This window comes from Chlorocebus sabaeus, chromosome 2 (assembly GCF_047675955.1).
Source record: "Chlorocebus sabaeus isolate Y175 chromosome 2, mChlSab1.0.hap1, whole genome shotgun sequence".
Classification (NCBI taxonomy): domain Eukaryota; kingdom Metazoa; phylum Chordata; class Mammalia; order Primates; family Cercopithecidae; genus Chlorocebus; species Chlorocebus sabaeus.
Window position 1 is genome coordinate 37,071,211 of NC_132905.1, and position 25,616 is coordinate 37,096,826.

The window sequence follows — 25,616 nt, forward strand, 5'->3', positions numbered from 1 at the left end:
GCGGATCCTGGGGCCAGATGCCTCAGTGGCAAAGCCAGATGACCGGCTCTGCAATCCATCAGTCAGCCCTATCCGCATCCAGGCAGAGTACTCAGTATCTGGGTCAGGCTTCAGACCAAGTGGAAAAGGAGCGGACCCTCAGGCCTGGTGGGCTGTGCTCTGTGCCCGCAACCCTGACGCCATCCAGCGGAGTTCTGCTTTCCCCCACCAGGCCTCAGCTGTTGCAGAAAACTGCAGAACTGCAAGTTGCACACGGGCAGAGAAGACGGAGCAACCCCCTGACCCTCAGTGCTCCTCACCCTATCTGCACACCTGCCACGCGGACCTGGGGCCACTGCCTGGGCGATCAAGTCAGGCAATCTGCACAGCAGCGGCACCAGGGTGGGAAATTGCTGCTTAATACCATGCCAGTTACCACGAAGAGCCCACCCGGGCAGCCCCTGTGTTGTTGGAGGAGACCAAGTCAGAGCAGACCCTCCAGTGGGCGGGTGATGCACATGACCCTGAGGACATCAGGTACCAGGCCTCCAGCCCCCGCTGGCATACGAGCCACTGCAAGTGACTGGACACCCCAGACCAGGCCCGTGCCCCCAGCAGCGCGGATCCTGAGGCCAGACGCCCAGGCAGCTAAGTCAGGCGATCGGCCCAGCCAGCAGTCGCTCAGTCTCATGCCTGTCGATACAGATTGCTTAGTGCCAGAGCCCAGGATCCGGGGAGATGTCCAAGAGGAGCGGACCCTGAGGCCAGGTAGGCTGTGCACTCGGGGACCCTGAGGCCATCCAAGGGAAGCTCCGCCATCCCGCGCCAGTGCCAGATCTGCAGCTGCAAACCGCGCAGTCGGGCACTGGCAGCGGTGAGGGCGGGTGGAGGAAGGAGCAGCCCCTGACTTTTCCACTACTGGACACTAGCCACACAGACTCCAAGGTCAGAGCCTCAGCCTGAAGCCAGGCTATCTGCGAAGCCACTCCGGTGGCCTCTGAGTGCCCTTGCCAGCACCCGATCTCGCTCCGGAGGAGGAGCGGGGCGGGCCGCAAGGCCATACAAGTCCTCCTCCTCACGCCTGGCTGGCTGCGGGCCTAGGATCCTGGGGCCGCCCGGGAATGCCCAGGAGAACCCGCGAGCCCAGTGGCACCCGCCTGGAGCTGCAGCCCCAACTGCCGGCGCGCGCAGCCAGGGAACGGCTTCCTGTAGCCGGGCGGCCACCGCGGTGCGGGCGCGCGCCCAACGGCTTTGCGAGGCTCACTGGGTCTGAGAGGTCGGAGGCTGCGAGTGTCGCTGCTGAAGGCTGTGGTGGACCCCGCTGGATCTCGGATTTTGGAATACATCAGAGATTTGGGATCGCAGACTGGGGGTTGGATCGTGGATTTGGGGTTGGATCGGGACTTGGGGTTGGATTTGGGGCTGGGTCGTCGGGGCGGGTGGGGGGTGGTGAAAAGGTGACAAGGAGCTGCCCCCACTCAAGAAGCGGTCGGTGGTTGGGGGTCTGAGAAGCCACCACCATGAAGCTGTTCCGCTTCGGGAGCCGCAGGGGCCAGACGGTCCTGGGCTCCATAGACCACCTCTACACGGGTTCCGGGTACCGAATCCGGGACTCCGAACTGCAGAAGATCCACAAGGCGGCTGTCAAGGGCGACGCCGCAAAAGTGGAGCGCTGCCTGGCACGCTGGAGCGGAGACCTGGATGCCCTGGACAAGCAGCACAGGTGATGGGGGGGGCCTCAGTACAGGGTGGGAGGGAGTCCCCAGGCCCGGCTTCCCCGCAGCCCCTGGGACTGGGCCTTGGAGGGCGCCGGGCACCCTCCTAGCGGCGAAGCCAAGCGGACCCTCAGCTGTTTTCCATCCGACATAATTCCCTGGCTGGAGCAATTGGTGGAGAATTTGAGTGATTTAACTCACGAAGTTAAGCATATACGGTGTTGTTATTTTTAAGGAACACCTTTAAAACATGGTTTGTATACATTATAGGAGGTGCCTAATGAGAGAACTAATTCCCCTATCAAAAATACCGTGAGTGATTTTCAGTAGGCGAAAAGTTCTCAGATAAAACTGTCCGTTTTACATCCCTATCCACCTGTGTAGCCAGGTTCCTTACTGAAGGTTCTTAGAGAGCAACTTGGAAGTGGGAGGTGGGTTCTGTGTTCTTGAATGGAAAGGGACATTTTTCTCAAAATGTGAGCTCTTTCTCTGTTTGTCAGTTTTACATAGACCGAATGAAAATACCAAGGTTTTAACATTTTTATATGACACCTGCTGTCTTTCACTATTGTGATGACATTTTTTAAAATTTCATAATGCAGTAAAAAAACACTTGCTCCTCTAGATAGCAAAATGTGCTATTAATTTCTACAATCAATTGTTTGCGAACAGCTGAAAAGACAGATGCATGGAACAGAATAGGAAACCCAGAATCACTGAAATTATGTAAGATATACGTAAGGATTGATGAGCAGGAAAGGATGAATTATTAATGAAAAAGTGCCTGTTGTTGGAAGAAAACTAATGAAATTTTATGTCACAAACATGAGTTCCTGATGGAATACAGACTGAAACTTTTCCATGTGCAAATGAGTAAAGTACCAGAAGAAAATACAAATGCTAATTTTACGGGTACATTTTATGTTGACAAACGCCTTCCTAAGAATGACCTGGTAAGCAGACATTGTGAAGGTTGATTTAGCAAACTAAAAATTAAAACTGTGTTTCAGAAAAAAAGTTAACAAAATAAAAGAGAGCTTACTTGAAAAATATTTAATATATTATATATATATATATTTTCAGATGAAAAGTATGTTTTCATTTTATAGGGAATTCATTATATTCTTTTATTTTTTTTTTTGAATCAGGGTCTCACTTCTTTGCCCAGGCTGGTGTCCAATGGCACAATCCTGGCTCGCTGCAACCTCCACCTCCTGGATTCAAGCAATTCTCCTCCCTCAGCCTCCCAAGTAGCTGGGATTACAGGCAGGTGCCAGCACGCCTGGCTAATTTTTGTATTTTTAGTAGAGAGGGGCTTTCACCATGTTGGCCAGGCTGGTCTCGAACTCCTGACCTCAAGTGATCTGCCTGCCTCGGCCTCCCAAAATGCTGGGATTACAGGTGTGAGCCACTGCACCCAGCCTATATTGTTCATTATATATGATAAGATTTAGATATTACTGATATGTATACCATATATATTCCAGATATAATATGTTATATAGATCAGTTATATATATACATTAGATGAAAAGTTATAATACACATGCGATGAAAAGTACATCTTCATTTTACAGGGAATTCTTTCAAATCAAATCATCAAATACTCTAAAAGTAGGCAAAGTACCTTTCCCCAGATCTACAAGTTACTTATGTATATAGGAAAAAATCCTTCTCATTTCTGGTATAAGAATTTAAAAGAGGAATGAAACAGTTTTCTATCCACAATATTTGTGAGGATGTTTTATACTGCTACTTAAAAGTTTAAGTTGCTGATTACTTTTCAAATAGATAATTTGGTGGTAAGTACTACGTTTAAAAAATGTGCCCTTTACTCATCAATTCCATTATACTAAAATGCCCTTAGGAAATAAAGATACATGCACTTTAGTTTTCACGGAACTTATTTTAAAAAGAACCCAGAGAATGGATCCTATAAATAAATTTCAGTTGCATCCATAGGATGGAATAATATGTGACCATTGAAGGTGGGAATAGGTATAGAAGTAAGTTGATGTGTCAAGATGTTGTATTTTGCTATAGCCAGTGAGGAAAAAAAAATAGTTAAATTATACATACGCAAACATACTATGGTCTTGTTTTAGCAAAAGAAAAAAAAGTACCAATTATGATAAAATTTGTAATTTCTGAGCATTTGCTTTTTTTTTTTTTTTTTTTTGAGATGGAGTCTTGCTGTGTCATCCAGGCTGGAGTGCAATGGCCCAATCTTGGCTCACTGCAAGCTCCCCCTCCCAGGTTCACGCCATTCTCCTGCCTCAGCCTCCCAAGTAGCTGGGAGTACTGACACCTGCCACCACACCCGACTAATTTTTTATATTTTTAGTAGAGACTGGGTTTCACCGTGTTAGCCAGGATCGTCTCGATCTCCTGACCTCATGATCCACCCTTCTCGGCCTCCCAAAGTGGTGGAATTACAGGCGTGAGCCACCGCACCCTGCGAGTATTTGCATTTTAAGTAAAGTTTATTTTTCCTTTTTCTTATCTGTGATTGCTGCAGTGAGCATGTACAAAACTTCTATAAAAGTTTACTATTAATGGAATCATCCTTGGGAAGAGAGAAATATGAATCTTGCACTGATAAAAATAATTTCTTGCTTTCTACTTTTTATCATTATTGTGTGTATTGTTATCTTCTTTGAATGTTTAGAGTCTTCAGAAGTAAGAAGGGAATGGTTTTAGCTGTGTTTTCAGATTTTATTATCTATATATTTTATTATGCACATGTTTTTCTTATATACTCATTCCATTTATTCAAACAATGATAGATTAATAATTTCATTTAAATTGTATTCTTTAAAAATAAAAAATAACACATAAAATAATTACTATTGCAAAAATATTGCTTTATAGGAGTTTATTTAAAAATAGTGAACTCCCCAGCTATATTTATCCATTATTTCATTCCATTTATGCATCAAGCATAACCTGAGTACCTGTTATGTAGCAGACATACTCTACTATCTCTCAGGACCCTTCCATCCTTAAAAACTTCATGTTTACCTGCCCTGCCTGCACAAGCTGAGAGATTTACAATAGGAATATTGGGACTTCATCTCCTTGAAACTTTATCTCCCACCTTTCAAACAAAAGCATTTCTGAAGTTAGAAAATGGTAGAAGATAACCTTGAACTGCCCTTTCAAAAGTTTATCAGTTTTAAATCCTATATTAATCATTGGAAAGTCTTATTTACATATATTCTGTAAGTGTAAGAATTCAATAAAATGAGCCATACAAATTCATTTGACTCATGAGTTTCCTTTGACTTCAAGTTGTTTGAAAATCAAGGAATTAATCTGTTTAAAAAATGCATGATTGTTATTTCGGTGCTCTTTCCCCATAGTCCCTTTAAGAACTGAAATGTATTTCAGTTTCAGTTACATGCCTGGAACTGCCCTAGTGCTGAGTTACCATATTCTACTTAATGTAAGGTCTCATGGATTGTGTGATGCTCCACTATTTTATATATCAATAAGATAATTTTTAAAATGCTACCAGTTAGAGTTATAATAAATCATGAATTATAAGTGGCATTCCAATGTCAGAGCTGTTAAAATGTGACCTACTCGTTAAGCCATCCTGCAAAGTAGGTATAATTGTGTCGTTCTACCTAATTAAAATGCTTTTGTTAAGTAGTAGTAATACTAACAATTATAATATCTGGCTGGGTGCAGTGACTCACACCTGTAATCCCAGAACTTTGGGAGGCTGAGGTGAGAAGATTGTTTGATGCCAGGAGTTTGAGACCAGCCTGGGCGACAAAGTGAGGTTCTTACTCTACATTTTTAAATAAATAGCTGGGCATGCTGGTGCACATCTGTTGTCCCAGCTACTCAGGAGACTGGGGATGGAGGATCACTTGAGCCCAGGAGTTCCAGGTATAGTTACATCATTGCACTCCAGCCTGGGCAAAAGAGTGAGACTTTGTCTCAAAAAACAAAAATCTTACAATTATTGAGCTGTTGTAGGAACTATTCTAAATACTTTACATAGCTTCTCATTTAAGCATCATGATGGTGTCCTATGAGATAGCTACTATTGTTATCTTTATTGATGAAGAAGTTGAGGCACAGAAAGGCTAAGCAATAATTGGTAAGTGACAACGTTTAAAGTAGGACTCAAGCCCTAGTTGAACGGAATCTACAGACTGAGCTCTTTCTATTCAAATAGGCTGCTGTTGTCATTAAGGCAGTGAGCAATAAGAGCTAGTAAGTATTGCACTTTCTTCAAAAAAATTAAGTATTTGTTTTGAAGACAGAGGAAAAACATGCTATTCAATTTTTACAATGACATGAATGATGATATGTTTTGAGATGTTGCACTACCGTTTCCTAAAAAGTCCTCTTGCTCTTGTAGAACTGCTCTACATTTGGCCTGTGCCAGTGGCCATGCAAAAGTGGTAACTCTCCTGATCGACAGAAAGTGCCAGATTGATATCTGTGACAAAGAAAACAGAACGCCCTTGATACAGGTATATTAGAGCCAACTCTTTTAGCCTGACATGGATTTGATTTACATATATAGAATTAAAATGAATTGATCTCATTTAAATATAACTAGTTGGTGAAACCTGTGGAATGTGTATTTTGAATTCTTAGAACTTACAATCTGTTTCTTGGTCTAATACGGACAGGCTATCCGTTGCCAGGAAGAGGCTTGTGCCATTATTTTGCTGAACCATGGTGCCGATCCAAACCTTAAGGATATCTACGGCAACACTGCTCTCCATTATGCTGTGTACAGTGAGAGCACCTCACTGGCAGAAAAACTACTTTCCCATGGTGCAAATATTGAAGCGCTGGACAAGGTATAGATCAATCAACTTTCTTTCAAAAATATTTGTTTTATCATTGACATAGGTAAGGGTCAATTTTTTTATATTTGGAAGCTCAACCATTCCCTGAATGCAAATGTAAATTAAGTTATTTTGAAATAACTTAATTGCATAAGATTTTGTTTTAAATATTGATACTTTTAAAGAAGCATTCAAGGGCACAGCTTTATAAAATGCACTTTGGAAAATATTTGCAAATTTGTTAAAGGGAAAACCTTTTCAACTTTTTTTGTATGCAGGGTTTTTTTTTTTTTTTTTCTTAATTAGTGTAAAACAACACAGGAAAGAAAATATGCCCTGGAAATAGGCTTTATTTTAAAACTCAAACAAAACTAAAGTAACTTACAATAAATGGACATGTTGCTGCAGCTGCTAATTTTCTGAAAAGCTGACGTATCATTTCTCAGGGAAAAATGGGAAGGGAAAAGGAGAGCAATCAGAAATATGCAGGTCACTTGGAAATCAGGTAATGAAGGAAAATGCGAGGAAGAGTTGTTGTTATTGTTGTTGTTTTTAGTTTGTTGTTCTTCTAGTTTATGTGTTGAGACAAGGTGCTCTTTAGCTTTGGGTCTAATAATTTTCGGTTTGAAAAAGAGAGTGAGTGAGTTGAAACTTGCCTAGAGATTAATTTTAGGAGGGCTCTGAGGAAACCAGATTGGCAGTGAATATGTGGTGAGGAAGTGAGAAAAACTTCAGCAGAAGCTGGAACAAATTATTAACTGACTTATTGCCCATCCTGGCAGAAACTGCCACTTAGATAAGAGTCTAAAGACTCCTCTCAAATCTAGAATGTCGTGGTGGAAAAGTGGGAGATAAGGAGCTTATAAATAGCAAAATCAAGTGGGATTTTGAGTTTACTTGTCCCTGTTCTAGCCATACCCAGGAAAATTAACTGGAGTTTTAATAAATGACTGTATCTCTTACCCTTTTATCTTTTTGGTCACATCTCTGACTGATAAACGGCATTAGCCATGTGGGTGAGAGATGTGACTGAAGTGATTGTCTGCTGCACTAATTCTCAGAATCGGGCATTACAGTGACCTGAGGACATTTTGTTAAAAATCTACAACCACAGTCTTTCCCCTGAAGATTTTGATGTAATAGACCTAATAAGGCCTGAACGTGTTTAAAAATGTTTACTTGAAGCTGGGCACAGTGGCATGTTCCTGTAGTTCCAGCTTGAGTCTAAGAGTTTGAATCCAGCTTGAGCAACATAGTGAGACTCTTGTCTCTAACAACAATTGTAGAAAAAGGAAAAAAAAAAAAAAACCCAATAAAAAAAACCTTCAAGGTTCGGATACACTCCTGATTAAGAATCCCAGAATAGATAAGTGCAATATATAAATTTCTGTATCTCAAAAATGTAAGAAATCTCTAGAAGACTTGGCATTTGATAGGTGCCACATCCTTCAAAGTTCTTCTGTTTGATGATATTACCCTGACTTATCTGTCTTTCTCTACATCTGTGACTGGGAAGTGAAAGGAAATATTATTGGCAACATCTCTCAGCTGACAGAATAACACCATTCCTTCCATCCACGAATCATTCACTACCATTCAGAGAGTCTTTAGAAATTTGCTTATGGGTAATCTTTCAATAAGTAGGGGCTGACCATGTCAGGATTTGTTGTCCCTTAGTCACCATGCAGGTGATTATGTGCCAACAAATTTTCATTACAAGTTGGGCTTTCTCAATTAGAATAGTAGCAAATCCTAAACTCTTTTTTTTTAGTTGAAGTTGTATTATGAACTATCTTAATATGTTTGTTAGTTGTATAGAGTTTTATCATAACCAAAATGGCAGTTTTAAACACTGAAATCCATGAAGTTAATAAGAATACAAATAGGAATTCTTTTAATAATTTAGTTTTAACAGTCCTATGAACCAATGATCTATTTGGTTAACAATCTGGGAAAATTATATGCAAACATATTTTAAATGAATAAATGTTAGAAAAATTCTTGAAGCAGGTATTATGAGTCTTTTTAGCAATTTTTATTATATACGAGTGCCTCATATTTTGGTAAAACATATGATACTAGAGAAAGAAAATGCTTTACATGCAAATACTTGGATTATACACAACCATTTCGTAACGCATTTATAGTAAATATAAAAACGCAAGGGCTATATTCTAATGTGGTACACAGATTTGTTTATTTGCCTCTATAAGGTTGAATCAACATGTAAAATTTAGAAGACTTGTGTAGAAATCTGGACTTCAGGCTTATCCTAAAAAGTCAAATCTGGTGTCTCCTGAGTTTCTATCACTGTTTGGTCTGCTGTGCAGAGATTGCCCCTTTATAGAAGGCATGTATTCCCCAGTTTGCTATTGTGCCCACCTCAGTACTTCCCTTACTCTGGTAACCTTCCTTTGTCCTTGTAAGTATTTGAGTTTACACCTCCTATGTTATAGTATATTTTGATAAAGATTTCAAGATTTTGAAGTCAGTGTGTAGATTTGTTTGTAATATATAGTCTATGGAGTATGTAAATCCCTCTGTTATGGAGTTGAATTTTAGAATTTAGAAGTTTTTAAAACTCCTTTTCTTTATATATACCAGAAATAATTATCTGCCCATAAGAATGCCTAGAAGCCTTTTTAGGTTATTGCTGGTTATAGTTGGATAATTTATGAATATTGCAGATATTATATCTTTGTCCTCAGCACCCTCCTTTAAAAATGCAAGTGACTTACTGGTTTTATTATGCCAGAAATAATTCATATGGATCAGTATGAGAACTTTTATTGATAAGCCATTATGCTGTTATTTCAGATTTATATTTTGCCTAAAATGAAAAATAATTTTAAATAGCCATTTAAGTGGAAGCCAATAAAAATGGATTTAAAAAGTAGAGCTGCATTAGTGTCCTGGGATTACCATTATAATTGAGAATAGTATTTCTTACTGAGCTTTGGTTTTTCAAATATTTGTTCTTAAGTTTTTTAAACCTGTCTCTCTTACACAGAACATACTGAGCTTTCTAACAGTAAAGATAAAAATCTATTCTCTTGTATTAGGAAAAAAAACCATGGACTATTTATAAGGCAAATAAGTGCATTTGAAGCCAATCTCTCTTAATTCAGAGTTCATTTCCATAGTGACCCCTTTGGAGCAGGAGTGCCTGACATTGGCGTCTGGCGTCCTGACACCACTGATAGAAGTGAATCAAGCAAGTTTGTACCACCCAGAGGAATCCTCCACCTGTATTGGGAAGCTCTGGCAACTGTTTCTCTGAAACTCTTAATTCCTTAAATGTTAATATTTGCCACAAATAGTATTGTGAAATGGGGATTAGGTAAAATTCAAGAGAATTCTTGATTATTGGATGTCAGATACAATTTTGTAATACTTCGCAAATGCAGAAGGTCATGCATGGAGTCTTTCTCTTGGGGTATTATACTTCTGCTAAAGCAAATATTCTTTGGAATATAGTTTAAGAAACACTGCTTTAGAGAGAATAATTTAGTTCATTAATTTATGTAGAAAACTTAAAATATTTGCTACTATGTCTTAGGGCTTTGGGGCTATAGAGACAAAAGATACAGCCCTTGCCCTCAAGAAGCTCTTGGTTTCAGAGGGAAACAATGAAATGATTACAATGTAGCACGCTAAGTGCTGTGATCAAAGCAAGGATTCTTGGGACTGGTAAATGTTGACAGTGAATTTTGGCAATGACCACAGTTAATCCCGGGAGACAGAGGAGGGTTGTTTGCAAGGCAAAGAGCAGCACATCAGAAAGCACAGAGGAGTGAGAAGGAGGGGACTGCTTTTCATTTACTTCCTTTCTATATTGTATGTTGAAGTTCAAAGAATCCTAGAGAAGATTTTCAGTTCAGTTCATAAATATGTAATTTTGTGAATTATTAATTTTTTCTGCTGTCTTATAGGACAATAATACCCCACATTTATTTGCGATTATTTGCAAGAAAGAGAAAATGGTGGAATTTCTATTGAGAAACAAAGCAAGTGTACATGCCGTTGATGGGCTGAGACGGTACAGTAGTTCTTTTTTTTAAAATAAAAGCCTGCGTATTCTAGAGTGGTAATAGTCTCTCAAGTCAGAAATATTAATAAGATTAGTGTAATTATTTGATTTCTTTTCCTTTCCTTTCTTTCTTTTTTTTCTTTTCTCTTCTTCTCCTTCTTCTTCTCCTCCTGCTTCTCCTTCTTCTTCTTCTTCTTCTTCTTCTTCTTCTTCTTCTTCTTCTTCTTCTTCTTCTTCTTCTTCTTCTTCTTCCTCTTCTTCTTCTCCTTCCTCCTCTTCCTCTTCTCCTTCTCCTCCTTCTCCTCCTTCTCCTCCTTCTCCTCCTTCTCCTCCTTCTCCTCCTTCTCCTCCTTCTTCTTCTTCTTCTTCTTCTTCCTTCTTCTTCTTCTTCTTCTTCTTCTTCTTTTGTAGAGACAAGGTCTCACTTTGTTGCCCTGGCTGGTCTCGAACTCCTGAGCTCAAGTAATCCTCCTGCCTCGGCCTTTCAAAATGCTAGCCACCATGCCTGGCCTGACTTTTCTAATTAGTTATTGGGTCTTGAAATGTCCAATTTAGCAGAAAATCTTGTATTGTCGCCTCGGGCTGTCTCCTGTGTCTTCCTTCTTTGAATTTTCCAAGAAGCTAAGGGGTTCCCTAAGTTCAAGGAAGACAATCTTTCTTTACAAGTCAGAAGAACGGGAAAAAAGGCCGTTCTGATCATTCTGTTGTTTCCATGGACTCGCTTGCTGTTTTGCTGCCATTGTAACCCACCCTGCAATCTGATAATGACTGACCTTTGCCACCAGGATGCCTTCACTGATACAGACCCCCTAGTTTTCATGGTGATTCATATATAGAGTTCAAAGCTATGGTGTTTATTAGTTTATGTACTTATGGTCAGTCGTTGTTCCCAGCACCCTGCTCTGCCAGCTAGGCCTCCTGGCTTTACCCACACAAATACTGAGAAAGTTGATGCTTGCCCTACACTAAAAATCTTCTTTGGAGCCCACCTCTTAGCTAGACTTAGCCTAGGCCTTCATGGTATGTTATCCTTTGAAAGCCATGTTTGTCTTTTCTTTAACCACTATTAGTTGGGATTGTTCTCCACAGTCAGAGATGTTCAAATAATGTTGCAGAGAGATCAGAGTTCCCTTTCCCTTTTGCTATCAGATCTGTACCTTGAGGCTTTTTATATCCTGAGCAGAAGCTTTGGTTAGATAGCAGAAGGTTCCATGTTATCTTTCCAGCAAGTAGTGGGATCAAACTTGCGGTTGACCCCTCTAGCAATGTGTCTCTATAGTCATGAAAATCTCTTGGGCTACTCGCAACTCTTCCTCAAGTTTTCAATATATTTTAAAATTCCACCTCACAAGAAGTCATTCAATAAAATTCTCAGAATCTAAAGTAAGTGAGTTGGATTTACCCGAGCTAAGCCTCATCCATGACTCATGAGTATTTGTGTATCAAACAGAGCTTTGTGCTTGTTTCCACAGCACATATTTTAAAATTGGATCAATACAGAGCAGATAAGCATGGCTGCTGCCTGGGGATGGCACACAGATTCAGAAAGCATTCCATATTTTGTATAGTCCCAGGAAGGTCATTTGACTGTTTGTTGAGTAGCTCCTAGGAAGCAGTGTGAGTGAAACCAAAACAGGATACCCCCCAATATTGAAATTGTGATTATCACTATGAAAATATTGATGTCCAGTGATCTCTGAAAGGAGAACAGAGCTGAGTAATAATTAGGGGATGTTACATGTTGTTAGTACATGTCTTGGAAATGAAAAAATGTCCACTTGTCTTTCCTTCATGGAACCGAAAAACAATCACAGCAGGGTTCTGTCCTGTCTGTTAGTTGGAGAGGACCATGGAGATTCAGCATCCTGGCATGGATCTGCTGGCTCAGAGTTTGAGGAGATAGAGAAGGAGTGGTAGTTGTCCAAGCCGGGTTTTGACACCTATTAGTTTTCTGCCCTTGGTGTGATGGATGAACTCAGTGATGGGAGACAATTAGGTAATCCATTTTAATGAGAATATATATATATATATATAAATTTTGCAGTAAGTTATGAATTAGGTAAGATTCCCTGAATTACAAGCCACAATGAATACAGCTAATAACCAAAATTAGCACTTAATAACATCTTCTGAAAACTGCAACATTTGAATATTAGAACTTAGAGAAAAACATACACCAAGCTTTATTTGGGATTCCAAAATGGTTTCAGGAATCAAGTTCAAGAAGAAATTATTCCATTGCTTTACTATTTTTCTGAACATTTAAACATGTAATCTCATTACATCTTCCTAAGGTAGCAGAGTCCTTATTTTTTAGAAGAAACCATGGAGCCTACAAGAAGCAACTTGTCTGAAAAGAAAATACCTATTGGTTACAGAGCGAGGACGTATTCTGAGTGCAGGACACTTTGCATGATGTCCAGCAAACTAGAGTTAATTTACTGAGCTGTTCTCCCTCCATTTATGAGTACTTCCCTTTCTTTTATTCTTTAATTATAAGCTTAATAAGCTTGTAAGGTTTAAAAATTTGAAGTGTATGGGATATTAAAATTCTGATATTAGGTCTGATATTGCCTTAAATGGTTTTAGAATTTAATATGTTTGGTAAATATTTTTTATTTCAGTGTTAAAATAACAACTTTATTTATTACTTTTGTATACATAGAATTAAACAACAAATTTTGGAACATAAAAAGAAGATACTTAAAAATGACAAACCAGGTAAGACTTCTGATAGTGAATTTCTTATTTTTCTTGGTGGTCCTGCTCTTGATAAGAAAATGAAAAGTAAGATGTAAGATTAAGGTAGTGTTAATCAAAAAAGACCAGTTTAAAAATATGTGTCAATTGAATGTGTATATATGTATATACATATGTAAACTAATTTTTAAAATTTAACTAGTTTGAAATTCAGTTTTATTTAAAAAAGATATTTGTAGCTCATTTATAATCTCAAACATTATAGTCTGAAAAAAGTCATTTATGATCCCTAAAATCCTATATAATGTTTTTGCATGAATAAGAAAAAAGATTTTTAATTTAGTATGTTGTATGTTTCCTCTGTAGTCACATTATAACCAATTGGACTTGTAATACAAATGGATCTTCTATTTCAGTTTTATAAGAAATTGTTTATATTTAGTAAAGAATTACAGTTGACCCATGAATAATGTAGGGGTGAGGGACTCTGATCCCTCTGCAGTTGAAAATCTGAGTATAACTTTTGATTACTTCAACTTAGCTACTAATAGCCCACTAGTGGCTGGAAGCCTTCCTGATAACATAAAACAGTTGATGAACGAACACCTATTTTGTTTTTGCCACATTATTATATTCTGTGTTCAGACAATAAAGTAAGCCAGATAATTGAAGCTGTTAGAAAGAAAATCATCAGGAAAGATATATTGACTTTTCATAAAGCATAAGTAGATGCTGACAACGGTCTTCATGATCTTCAGGTTGATTAGCCTGAGGTGGAAGAGGAGAGGTGGATCTTGCTGTCTCTGGGTTGCAGAGGCAGAAGAAAATCTGCATATAAGTGAATCCCCGCTGTTCAAGGGCAAACTGTATTACATATTGATGTGTGTCACTAAGAAAGTAACTATCTTTAGAACCAGGAACTCAGCAATCTCTTTCTGGTACCATAAATAAATGGCAATAAGAACTGTAGAACTGCCGGGCACGGTGGCTCAGGCCTGTAATCCCAGCACTTTGGGAGGCCGATGTGGGCGGATCACAAGGTCAGGAGATCGAGACCACGGTGAAACCCCGTCTCTACTAAAAATACAAAAAATTAGCCTGGCTAATGATAAAACAGGCGAGTGCCTGTAGTCCCAGCTACTCAGGAGGCTGAGGCAGGAGAATGGCATGAACCCTGGAGGCGGAGCTTGCAGTGAGCCAAGATCGCGCCACTGCACTCCAGCCTGGGCGACAGAGCGAGACTCCCTCTCAAAAAAAAAAAAAAAAAAAAAAGAACTATAGAACTGAACCAGCGTGCACCCATACAAATAGGAGACTATTTTTTGAAGACAGCTACTGTGCACAGAAGACAGAAAAGCAATTCCTTCATGAGAAGTACAAATTATATTACATATTCTTACACAAGCAAAATGGTTTTATCTGTCATAGTTTACACACACACAGTTTATAAGCACATACACACACACGTTCACACGTGTGCACACAAACACAAAGTTAGTCCTGCTAATTCTTAATGACCAAATCCAACTGTTCACAGGGAGCGGTGGATAACACATCCTACAGTTTGGATGCAATTCTTTTGACTTTTTGACTTGTTTTGTGATGAACTGCTTTTAATGGATGATTCATGTTTTCGGTTTTAGGAGAAACACAGAAAAAGATGAGAAGCAAGTAAACAGGAACTCTATGATCAGTAGTAGACTATTATAGTACATTCTCAATAGTACTATGTTTTTCTCCAGTTATAGAATTTACTTGAATGATGCACAATTAATCAATTATTATTATTATAGGAGATGGGGTCTCTCTATGTTACCTTGGCTAGAATACCGTGTCTATTCATTGGTGCATTCATAGCTCACTGTAGCCTTGAACTCCTGGGCTCAACAAGTCCTCCTACCTCATCCTCCTGAGTAGCTGGGACTACAGAATTTTGTGGTTACATCTGGCCTGATACACAATTATTTATTTATTTATTTATGATACACGGTCTCCCTCTGTTGCCGGTACTGGAGTGCAGTGGTGCCATCTTGGCTCACTGCAACTTCTGCTTCATGGCCTTTAGTGATCCTTTCACCTTTTACCTTAGCCTCCCAAGTAGCTGGGACTACAGGCATGTACCACCACACTTGGCTAAATTTCTTTTTAAGGTTCTTTGTTGTTGTTGTTTGTTTATTTGTTTAATAGATGAGGTCTCACTCTATTGCCCAGGCTGGTCTGGAACTTCTGGACTCAAGTGATCCTCCTGCCTCAGCCTCCCAAAATGCTGGGATTTACAAGTGTGAGCCACTGCACCTGGCCTGCACAATTATTATAAAAAGGAATTAAGCCCAGTTGAGTTGCAGAAAATTGACCACCTTTTCATTTTTTTCTAGAAACATTCATATTGTAGAACATATTGTCAATCACCTAGATTCTCTACTTTTTATTCAGTTAAAATAGGATTGCTGCTTATTTCACATTATTTTCTGACATTATCGTTTCATTTATTCCTTTTATGGCTTTATTGAATTGTATAGATATAGAAATATAAGACTTTCCAAGTCAAATATCAAGGGAAAAAAAGAAAAGGAAAACAGATTAGGGAAAGCTATTCTGTGAAATAACCACCTGATTATAGTTACATATATCCTATCAACTTCATAAAAGTCTTACACAATGCATTTGTATCAAGGTTTCCCAAGACCGCCCCCAGGTTTAGTGGTTCACTAGAAAGACTCACAGGACTCAGGAAATAGTCATACTCAGATCTTTACTTGATTACAAGAAAGGGGACAAGCAGAATTAGTAGAGGAAAAAGTTGCATGTGTCAAGTCTGGAGGAAACCAGGCACAAGCTTCCAGGAGTCCTCTCCTGTGGAGTTCCCAGGATCTGCTTAATTCTCCCAGGCTCACATTTTGACAACATTTGTGCAGTGATATCTACCAGTACCAGAGTCTCATTAGAGACTAAGTACCCAAGTGTTTCTATGGAGGTTACTCTCTGTGACATGTACCTAAATTCCAGACTCCTAGAAGGAAAGCAGCTGTTCAGAGTAACCACACTGTTTCTATAAACACTTTAGACACAGTGAGCCACTCTCCTTAGGGAATGGTGGAAACTCTCCCAATTCCAATTTCCTAAACACCAGTCAGGGGCCAGCCTTGCATGCAGGCCTTTCTAAAGATGGCAGTCTCTTGCCTGCTATATGAAATCTTTTCTGCACAACACTTATAGCCCCAACTTAACTTTTGGTGTTGTTTTACATTTTCATTTTAATAACACATAATATTATAAGATAAGGTAAACTGGTAGTAATTTCTTTTGTATGATCCATCTTAAGTTGCAATGCTGGTTACTTTTTTGACTTTTGGTGACAAACAGGTATTTGTATATAAGTTACCATAGCAGTGTTAGGTAATGATAATCTGTCCTTTTTATCTTATTAGCCTTTCAGCAAAATTGTGAAATTAAATAAGCATAAAAATTTCTGAGTTAAAATTAGAATAAAATTGTCTTCTTTCTGGATGACATGGATAATCTAGTTTTCATATTGTGCTAAATCCCTGTTTAGAAGTATGAAAGGAGATAAAATAGTCAATCATTTTAATCAATATCGTCTTGTCTAAGCATGCAATTAACTTATTTTATATACTTTATATACTTCACTTTGAGAAATAATGACCACGTGTTGTTATTTTGATCTTCAATGATCTCTAATTTTTAGGGTCACTAAGTCTTGCTTAAATATATCATAATAACAGGTTCAGTGAATATTTTTCATTTTTTATTATTGATTTATTTTTTTTTGAGACACAGGTTTGCTCTTGCTACCCAGGCTGCCGTGCAATGACACAATCTCAGCTCACTGCAACCTCGACCTCCCAAGTTCAAGCAATTCTCCTGCCTCAGCATCCTAATTACCTGGGACTACAGGCATGCACCACCATGCCTAGCTAATTTTTTGTGTTTAATAGAAATGGGATTTCACCATGTTGGTCAGGGTGGTCTTGAACTCCTGACCTCAAGTGATCCACCCACCTCGGCCTCCCAAAGTGCTGGGATTGCAGGCATGAGCCACTGACCCTGGCCATCTTTTTATTTATTTATTTATTTATTTATTTATTTTAATTTTTGTTCTGGAGATCCTGGGATGCATAGACAGTGAATATCTTTTTTATTTTATTTTTTAATTTTTTTGAGATGGAGTCTCACTCTGTCTTCCAGGCTGGAGTGCAGTGGTGTGATCTCAGTGAACTGAAACCACCGCCTTCTAGGCTCAAGCGATTCTCCTGCCTCAGCCTCCCGAGTAGCTGAAATTACAGGTGCTTGCCATCATGCCCAGCTAATTTTTATATTTTTAGTAGAGACGAGGTTTTGCCATGTTGGTCAGACTGGTCTTGAACTCATTACCTCAGGCTGATCTTGAACTCATGACCTCAGGTGATCCCCCCCACCTTTGCCACCCAAAGTGCTGAGATTACAGGCATGAGCCACTGAGCCCAGTTGTGAATATCTTTTTTAAATCAACAGCTTTATTTCTTAGAGCAGTTTTAGGTTCACAGCAAAATTGAGAGGAAGGTACAGAGATTTCTCATATATTCCTTACCTGCCACATGCATAGCCTCCCCCATGATTAGTATTTTCCACCAGAGTGGTACATTTGTTACAACTGATGAACTTACATTGACACATTATAATCACTCAAAGTTCATATTTACATCAGGCTTCACTCTTGATGCTGTACATTCTGTGAACCTGGACAACTGTATAATGATATGACATGTATCTATTACTGTAATATTATCAACAGAACAGTTTCACTACCCTAAAAATTCTCTATACTATGCCTGTTCTTCTCTCATTTTCTCCCTAGCAACTCCTGGCAACCATTGATCTTTATCTTCATAGTTTTATTATTTTCAGAAGAGTACAGTGGATATCTTTTTGAATAGTTAAAAAATTAAAGCTCCATGGTAATTGAACGTAGTCATTTAAGATGTTCCTTGTCCTTTTTGTTTTTCTTTTGCTTCTTTATCACTGTAAAGAATGATATATGCTGATGAGATGTGCTTTACATACTCAGAAAACATGATTTGTATAGCTATTTGGGACACAATAGAAAGGGTTGAGGGAAAGGACACCATGCCGTGCCACACGGCACAAACTGGAGTATCTTGCTCTATGATGTGGGTCCAAATAGACTCTCTAGCAATGGAAGGGGACAAGCGCAAGGGGTTGGACTTTATAAAAGTGGAATCACTAAGTCTGTCATATTTACATTCGGTTGGAATTAAGACCAGGCAGTGAATGCTATAGGTAAATACATGTGTTCCTCACTGCTCCTCTTCCTTTGAGGGATGAGGTTGACAACAGCCTGTAGTATGATGACATGACTCATCTACAACTAGATTCTGTCATGAGGGATGGTAAGGGAGTTTTGCTTGATGTGAGGTGAAAAAGAATTTTTTTCTCCTACTTGGGAGAAGAGCAAGCTTTGGAACATTCTAGTAGTAAAAGGGCATTGACAGTTTTCTTTCTATATATTTTTCACATCAGATAATACTGACGGGCAGCCTGCCACACCTCCCCAGTGTTTCTTAAGCTTCTCTCTGAATATGGATAAGCTCTTAAAGGAGTGATGTTTCCAGTGGTTCTTTCTGTGGGAGGTAAAATGTCAGGTGAATTTGGGCCTTGTTATACGTAGGGCAGAACAAATAGCTACAACTAAGGAAACCATCCAGCACCTTCCCCAGAAGAGTATTAGCCAGAGTAACACACCGATCTCTCTTCAGCTCTTCTCCACTGGCGGCTGGAAGGTCTTTGCAAGGATTCCTGTTTCTGGTCTGATTCCTATGTTTTGCTGGCTTCTGGTGCTATAGGGTGTTTTATTTTAAACTGAACAGTTTGAGCTGAAGAGCTAGAGAGGCTGTATTGTGCTATAACAAAATAAGTGCAGTAGTTCCCCCTTAACTGTGGGAAATACATTCCAAGACTCCCAGTGGATGCATGGAACCGCGAATAGTACTGAATCACAACTGTTTTTTCCTATGCATACCTATCTATGATAAAGTTTAATTTATAAATTAAATTAAATCTGATTGTGTCAGCAGATAGGGTGTGAGAATTGAATGGTGTCATCAGCAGGAATGATTCTTGCTCATTGGGGGGAAAATCTCTCCACACATTTGGTCATGGAAGCCTTCTTTGTTGATGATTGTTGCTGCGGTGTGAGTGCAGAGAAAACCCTGTCGAGTATGTCTTTTTGCACATATAGTGGATAAAAGGTAATACTATATATTCTGTTTTAATGGCCTCTCATATTTTGGTCCAGAAATCACGCCCTTTGACACTGTTGACTCATCACACCTGTTCTGTTAACAATACCATTTTTGCTCAATCTCATAGCGTTTGGCTAAAATGACTTGTATACTACAATTCACTTGTAGATACTACGTTTTTATAAATTTATTCTTCTTTGCATCTAATAAATACAAAGGGAAGAGTTCTTACTGCATTAATTACTTACCAATAGGTATAATTAATGTTAATTCTAGTAAGGTCCCAGACATGCTCCCAAAGGAATGCTTTGTAAGAAAGCATCAGTCTTATGCTTTAAAAAAACCAAACCAAAACAAAACAAATACAACAACAACAAAAACAGCATCTAAAGCATACACAAAAGTGTGCCCAATTTTTTTATGATGGTAGAGTCTTACTATGTTTCCTGAGTTGGTCTCAAACTTCTGGGTTCCTCAAGTGATCCTCCTGCCTCATCCTCCCAAATACTTTAGAGTACAGGCCTGCAGGCCTGTGCATTCTTATGCTTTTAATATTCTGTACATTTATTATTGATTTAAAATGCATTTTTCCTTTTTCTTTAATAGATGCTGGAAGTTCTGATGAATCTGCAGTCAGGTAGGATTTTATAGATGTAAACATTTATGTTAACTAAGGAAATAGAGATGGAAGAAACTAATATCTGTTGAGTGTTGTATTCTGGGCTAGACATCCTGCTATGTTCTATGCATTTACCATCTCATAAAGCCATCACAACATCTGTGTTCCTATAACCTACTATTTATTCAATTAACAACTATGGTTTAGTGCAGTCGATTCATTGCCTCATGATCCCATAGTTAACAAAGTAGCTGGCCCACAACTTGACCGTCAGCCTGCCTGCCTTCCAAATCCCTTCTCTTGCTCCTCAGCATAGATTGATAGACATCTATGCAGCCATTGGATCAAGGTATAGTTCTGAATCAGTTTAATCAGATTCATTAATTCAATTAATGCCTAAATTAATGAGAGTTTAAATACTTTAAACTGTCATTGAAAGTTATTGTTAGCATGTGGTTAGTCCAAGAGTTTTTCCTAATAAATTTGACAATTTCAGTGGTAACCGGTATCTTATTTTTACCATCAAAGACTTTAGGGCAGAACTTACTTAGCTTTGGCCATAGGACTGGAAGTTTTACAAAAATAAGTTTAGGCAAGTCTTAGAGAGAAATGATTTGACTTCCAAGTTTGGTTTTCTATTTAGGCCTGGAGTTCTGTTGACTTCCATAATACTTTTTTAAGTCTTGTTTCTTTTTCCATGACTTTTCTATAATCTTGTCTTGATTTTTAATGCTTTCCCCTCTCCTTTTTTTGTGTTTCTTTTGTTCTATTATTTTTTCAAATTCTGTTGGCTATGTACTCCCAGTTTTCCTATAGACAGAATCAAGAGGACATAGAATTACAGAATGTTAAGGAATCTTAGAATGAATTAAAATACCTCCCAGTATTTTTACCTGTGTTGAATATTCCGGTCAAGTGATTCTGTAGATAGAGAATGTGAGGCTCAAAGAGATTAGTATGCTTTTTTAGACATAGCAATTGGCAGAAATGAGATTTGAACTCATTTTAAAGCCCAGTACAAACAGGAGTGAGTCTGGTGCACACAGTGGATAGAATGAGAATGGAATTAGCTGGTGAACCCAATGGAAGTAGGTAATAATGGAATGAGCAGGGGAAAGCCACGTTTGAAGACAAACAACACTGGATTGTGTAAGAGTATGAAGTCTTCACTAAGAGATGAAAATATTGGGGTTTATGACAAGTTTGATAAAGATACATTATAAAGATGAAAGACACAAGAAATTTGGGAATTATGTACAAAGGCACATTACAATAGAAGGTTCAAGAGAGCTATAAAAAGTTTGCTTTTTTTTTTTTTATCAAGGACTGACAAACGACAATTTTTACTGAAATATGCTAAAACATTTTGAGACACTGGCAGGAGTGTCTGCAGCAGACAGAAATGTGGTATTATCTACTTCCATCCTGACTTACAGAGGGGTGGCTTAGAGACCCTGGAGTACAAAGAGGCTGGAGACTGCTGAACTACATAGATCTGTGGTACAGGGCAGGTGCCTCCTTACCTCTGCCTCTGTTCCCAATTCACTGATGTCCTTCCCATGTCCAAGTAGGCTGGTCAGGGGCATGATCGTCTGGTAAATCAGTCATGGAGTTCGGTTGGGTAGTTGGCAATGTGTCTGTGCTGGGGGAAGGTGACGGAGACTCCAGTTGGCTTGCTTTTTAGGACGAGGGATATAGAGATCTGTTACTCCTGGTCATTTGAGGCCATCCTTTCCGGAATCTGTGCTTTCATAGACTAAAGAGTTGAAGATTGAAGACTTCTATGGAGCCCTGCAGTAGTGGAATCTGAAAGTGGGTGCCCATAGGAAGAAAGATATTTAGATAGTAGTTAGAGAAATAGAGGTACAACTACCAGGACTCTGTATTTCCTGCAATCTCTCTCCTTGGATGTCTGAGTGCCTATGAAAATTTTTAATGGCTTATTAGCTTATGTGGACCTGAATAAGATAGTACCTATAGAGTGAAAATAATGGGATTTTATAATTATTAGTGTTTTAATCTTTCTGGGAAAAGTATTCTCAATAAGAACATACAGCTTTGTTATTTGACTTTTGTATATTTAGCTTTCATACATTTCAAATATTGCAGGGGATTCCCTATACTGATTTAGGGCAAAGGACAGCAATAGGACCTTCCTCAGTGGGTTCCATGCTGAGGAATCAAGACTGCCATTTTGAAGTGAAGCAGATTAGTCTTTTAAGGAGAGATAGATCAAGGAAAAGGGACAGTGGATCTTTCTACCTTGTTTGAAGTCATAAGCTTTCTTCCAGTTTAGGTAACAACATTTATGTCATCCATTAATTGAATTTTAAGCTCAGCTTCAGGAAAGATAATTTGTGTGTGTAAATTACTGTCAGACTCTGCCAATACATTGACTGTCACTATTTGTTATATAAAGCTCAAGGTCAGTTTTCATTGAATATTTTATAGATTTAGACAGATGGAGGCAGAAATAGGTAACTAAAATCTATTTTTAGAACAGAGGCCATATTTTAATTGTATCAAAAATCATTTAATATATGGATCACTGAACTTTCTCCAGATTATGTCTTTTGTTTGAGGGGGAAGCTGGATATAAATTGGCAGTTATAAAAATTGTAAAGAAATCAACTTGCTCTTTTCATTGTGTGTTTTTGTTCTCAAGCATTTTCCATGAACTGTGTGTGGATTCATTGCCTACATCTGGTGACAAAGACTTGAGTGTTGCTACTAAGGTAAAGTGGTCTCTTGTAAAATTAATTTTCTCACTCTGAATCTAGTTTTGCACAGTATTTACTTTTCAAGTTTAGCAGTGGTTTACCTGTCATTGTTTTATGGTGATAATGGAAAGTTGGTCAGAGAAAAACATACATGTGGCTAGTTGATTCAAAAAATTTGTTTAACTTTGGTAACTAACAAAAATTGACATGTACTGTGACCGGGTAGGAGCTGTGAACTGGAAAATAAGTAGTGACAGGAAAGTTGCATTAGTAAATGCTTTCCCCAATAGAAGAAATATGAAATTTGGTTAAGGTTTATTTGGATAAATAGTAACACTTTGACTTTTAAATCATACTATTGTGACTTTCAGACTTTCATACTATTTATGCCTCTATAAATCTTCAGTGATCAAATGATTTGAAGTAATCCTGGACCCCCTCTGGTACCTTTTAGTTGTGAAAATGTACAGTACATAGCATAGAGCTTTTTCTTCTTGGAAACTTATTATTGTGGTACCATATAGTTTCTAGGAGAGATTGTTTCTATACCTATATTATTGATTCTGTAGTGAGACTAAAATAATATTAAAAATTGTAGAAAAATAGCTGAGTGTGGTGGTGTGTACCTGTGGTCCCTGCTGCTAGGGAGTTTGAGGCAGGAAGATTGCTTGAGCCCAGGAGTTTGAGAACGGCCTGGGCAACATAACAAGAATGTATCTGATTTAAAAATATAAATTGTGTAATGTAGAAATTTAAATTTATGTTCTCAAGATTTGTATCGCAAAGGGATTTTTTTTGTGTGTTTTATGAGATATCCATGAAGAGTTTATATAAAACATTTCATCTAATTTCATCTAATTGAATAACATGTATTTTGCTGCAAATAACCAGTTCTAGAAGCAGAGACTCTTAATACCAATATAGTAAGACTTTAACATCATAATTTTATCGTCGTAGTTTTAAAAAAAATATTTACTTGGCCGGGTTCAGTGGCTCATGCCTGCAATCTCAGCACTTTGAGAGGCTGAGGTGGATAGATCACCTGAGGTCAGAAGTTTAAGATCAGCCTGGCCAAAGTGGTGAAACCTTGTCTCTAAATAAAAACACACAGAAAAATTAGCCGGGCATGATGGCACATGCCTGTGTTTCCAGCTGCTAAGGAGGCAGAGGCAGGAGAATCACTTGAACCCAGGAGACGGATGTTGCAGTGAAACAAGATCACACCATTGCACTCCAGCCTGGCTGACAGAGCTTGACTACATCTTAAAAAAATAAAATAAAATAAGATAAAATAAAATAAAATAACCACTCAAAGTCCTTATAAATAATCATTGGAAGCTTCTGCATACCATGAGCTCCTGGAGATCAATAAACATACTTGTGTGTATCCTGGAGGGCCTAAAATACAGTCTTCTATGTAAGAAGCATTTTAACTCTTGTTTTTTGAGATGGGGTTTCACTCTGTCCCCCAGGCTGGAGGGCACTGGTGAGATCTTGTCTCACTTCGATCTCTCTTTCCTGGGCTCAGGTGATCCTCACACCTCAGACATCCAAGCAGTTGAAATTATAGACCTGTGTCACCACGCTTGGCTGAGTTTTCAAAAGACAGGGTTTTGCCTTGTTGCCCAGGCTGGTCTTTAACCACTGGGCTCAAGTGTTCTGCCCACCTCAGCCTCTCATAGTGCTGATGTTACGGATATGAGACGTTCAGCCTCAATATTTGTTTAGTCTGAATAAAGAGACAAGTGAATTTTTAAATAATAGAATGTTATAAGTAATATACCTAATGTATCTAATAATTGAATATTGTATTTAAAATATTGCTTACATTTGTGTTCTTGTTAATATTTAAAGTTATATAACTTTTGATGTGTTATGTTGAGGAATTATGCCATAAATAACAAGGAAATAAATTAGAAATAGGTCATCAGTAGCAAAGAGGGTTACAATATATTTTCTAGTATTATTCAATTGGAATCTTAACATTGTGATTTTAGATTAACATTTCTTAAATGTTGTATTAGCCCCAACTCATGTTCTATTAAATATACCATTTCAAGCTATACATTACCCTTTAGAGTTCTGGTGACAAATTCTTTTTCTGGGTGGAAAGTTGATGGAAAGTTCCAGGTTTCTCTCTTTTATAATATGTTCTTTCAGGTAGTGGTAGATGACCATATTTAGCTAATTGAAAGTTTTAGAGTAATGAACTTTATCACAGAAGTACTTACTAAAAACTAATTGGTGCATAAATATTAATTAGTATTATTAGGGATATGAAAGAACAAAAGGCTCTGTTACAGATTTATTTCTCCATATACTTTATTGCACTTCATGTTGTTTCTTTTCTTTCTTGACTTAAGCTCATATTTCATTGACCAATTGGGCTTGTTTTTCACTTGTATCTCTCTTTACTCTCACATTTTAAATAGAAATTTTGGGGGAGCCAGGGTCTTGCTCTGTTTCCCAGGCTGGAGTGTAGTGGCATGATCTTGGTTCACTACAGTCTCCACCTCTCAGGCTCAAGTGATCCTCCCACATCAGCCTCCCGAGCAGCTGGGATACAGGCACAGACCATCATGCCTGACTCCTTTTTGTACTTTTGTGTAGAGATGTGTTCTCATTATGTTGCCCAGGCTGGTCCCAAACTCTTGAACTCAAGCAATCCACCCACCTTGGCCTTGCAAAGGGCTGGGATTATAGGTGTGAGCCACCATATCTGGGCAACATTGAGGTTTATTTAAAGGAACTGGTTAGGGCTGTGTGTGCTGGGGCACAC

The 25,616-nt window shown here is 38.6% G+C and overlaps 1 protein-coding gene and 1 non-coding gene across 3 annotated transcripts in view; both read left to right on the forward strand.

Annotated features, from left to right (window-relative positions):
- The first annotated feature begins 1,406 nt into the window (after positions 1–1,406).
- LOC140709270 (putative ankyrin repeat domain-containing protein 20A2) overlaps positions 1,407–25,616 on the forward strand; it is a 42,077-nt gene continuing 17,867 nt past the window's right edge. For both annotated transcript variants that reach the window (XM_073007643.1, XM_073007647.1), the window contains exons 1-7: positions 1,407–1,702; positions 6,070–6,184; positions 6,347–6,520; positions 10,441–10,547; positions 13,204–13,259; positions 20,105–20,135; positions 22,783–22,852. In XM_073007643.1, coding sequence (XP_072863744.1) covers positions 1,500–1,702; positions 6,070–6,184; positions 6,347–6,520; positions 10,441–10,547; positions 13,204–13,259; positions 20,105–20,135; positions 22,783–22,852 — 756 coding nt within the window. In that variant the 5' untranslated portion in view covers positions 1,407–1,499. The remainder of the gene's footprint in view (positions 1,703–6,069; positions 6,185–6,346; positions 6,521–10,440; positions 10,548–13,203; positions 13,260–20,104; positions 20,136–22,782; positions 22,853–25,616) is intronic.
- LOC140710527 (U6 spliceosomal RNA) lies at positions 11,995–12,101 on the forward strand. Its single transcript, XR_012091599.1, has one exon. It is a non-coding gene; the product is annotated as a U6 spliceosomal RNA (small nuclear RNA).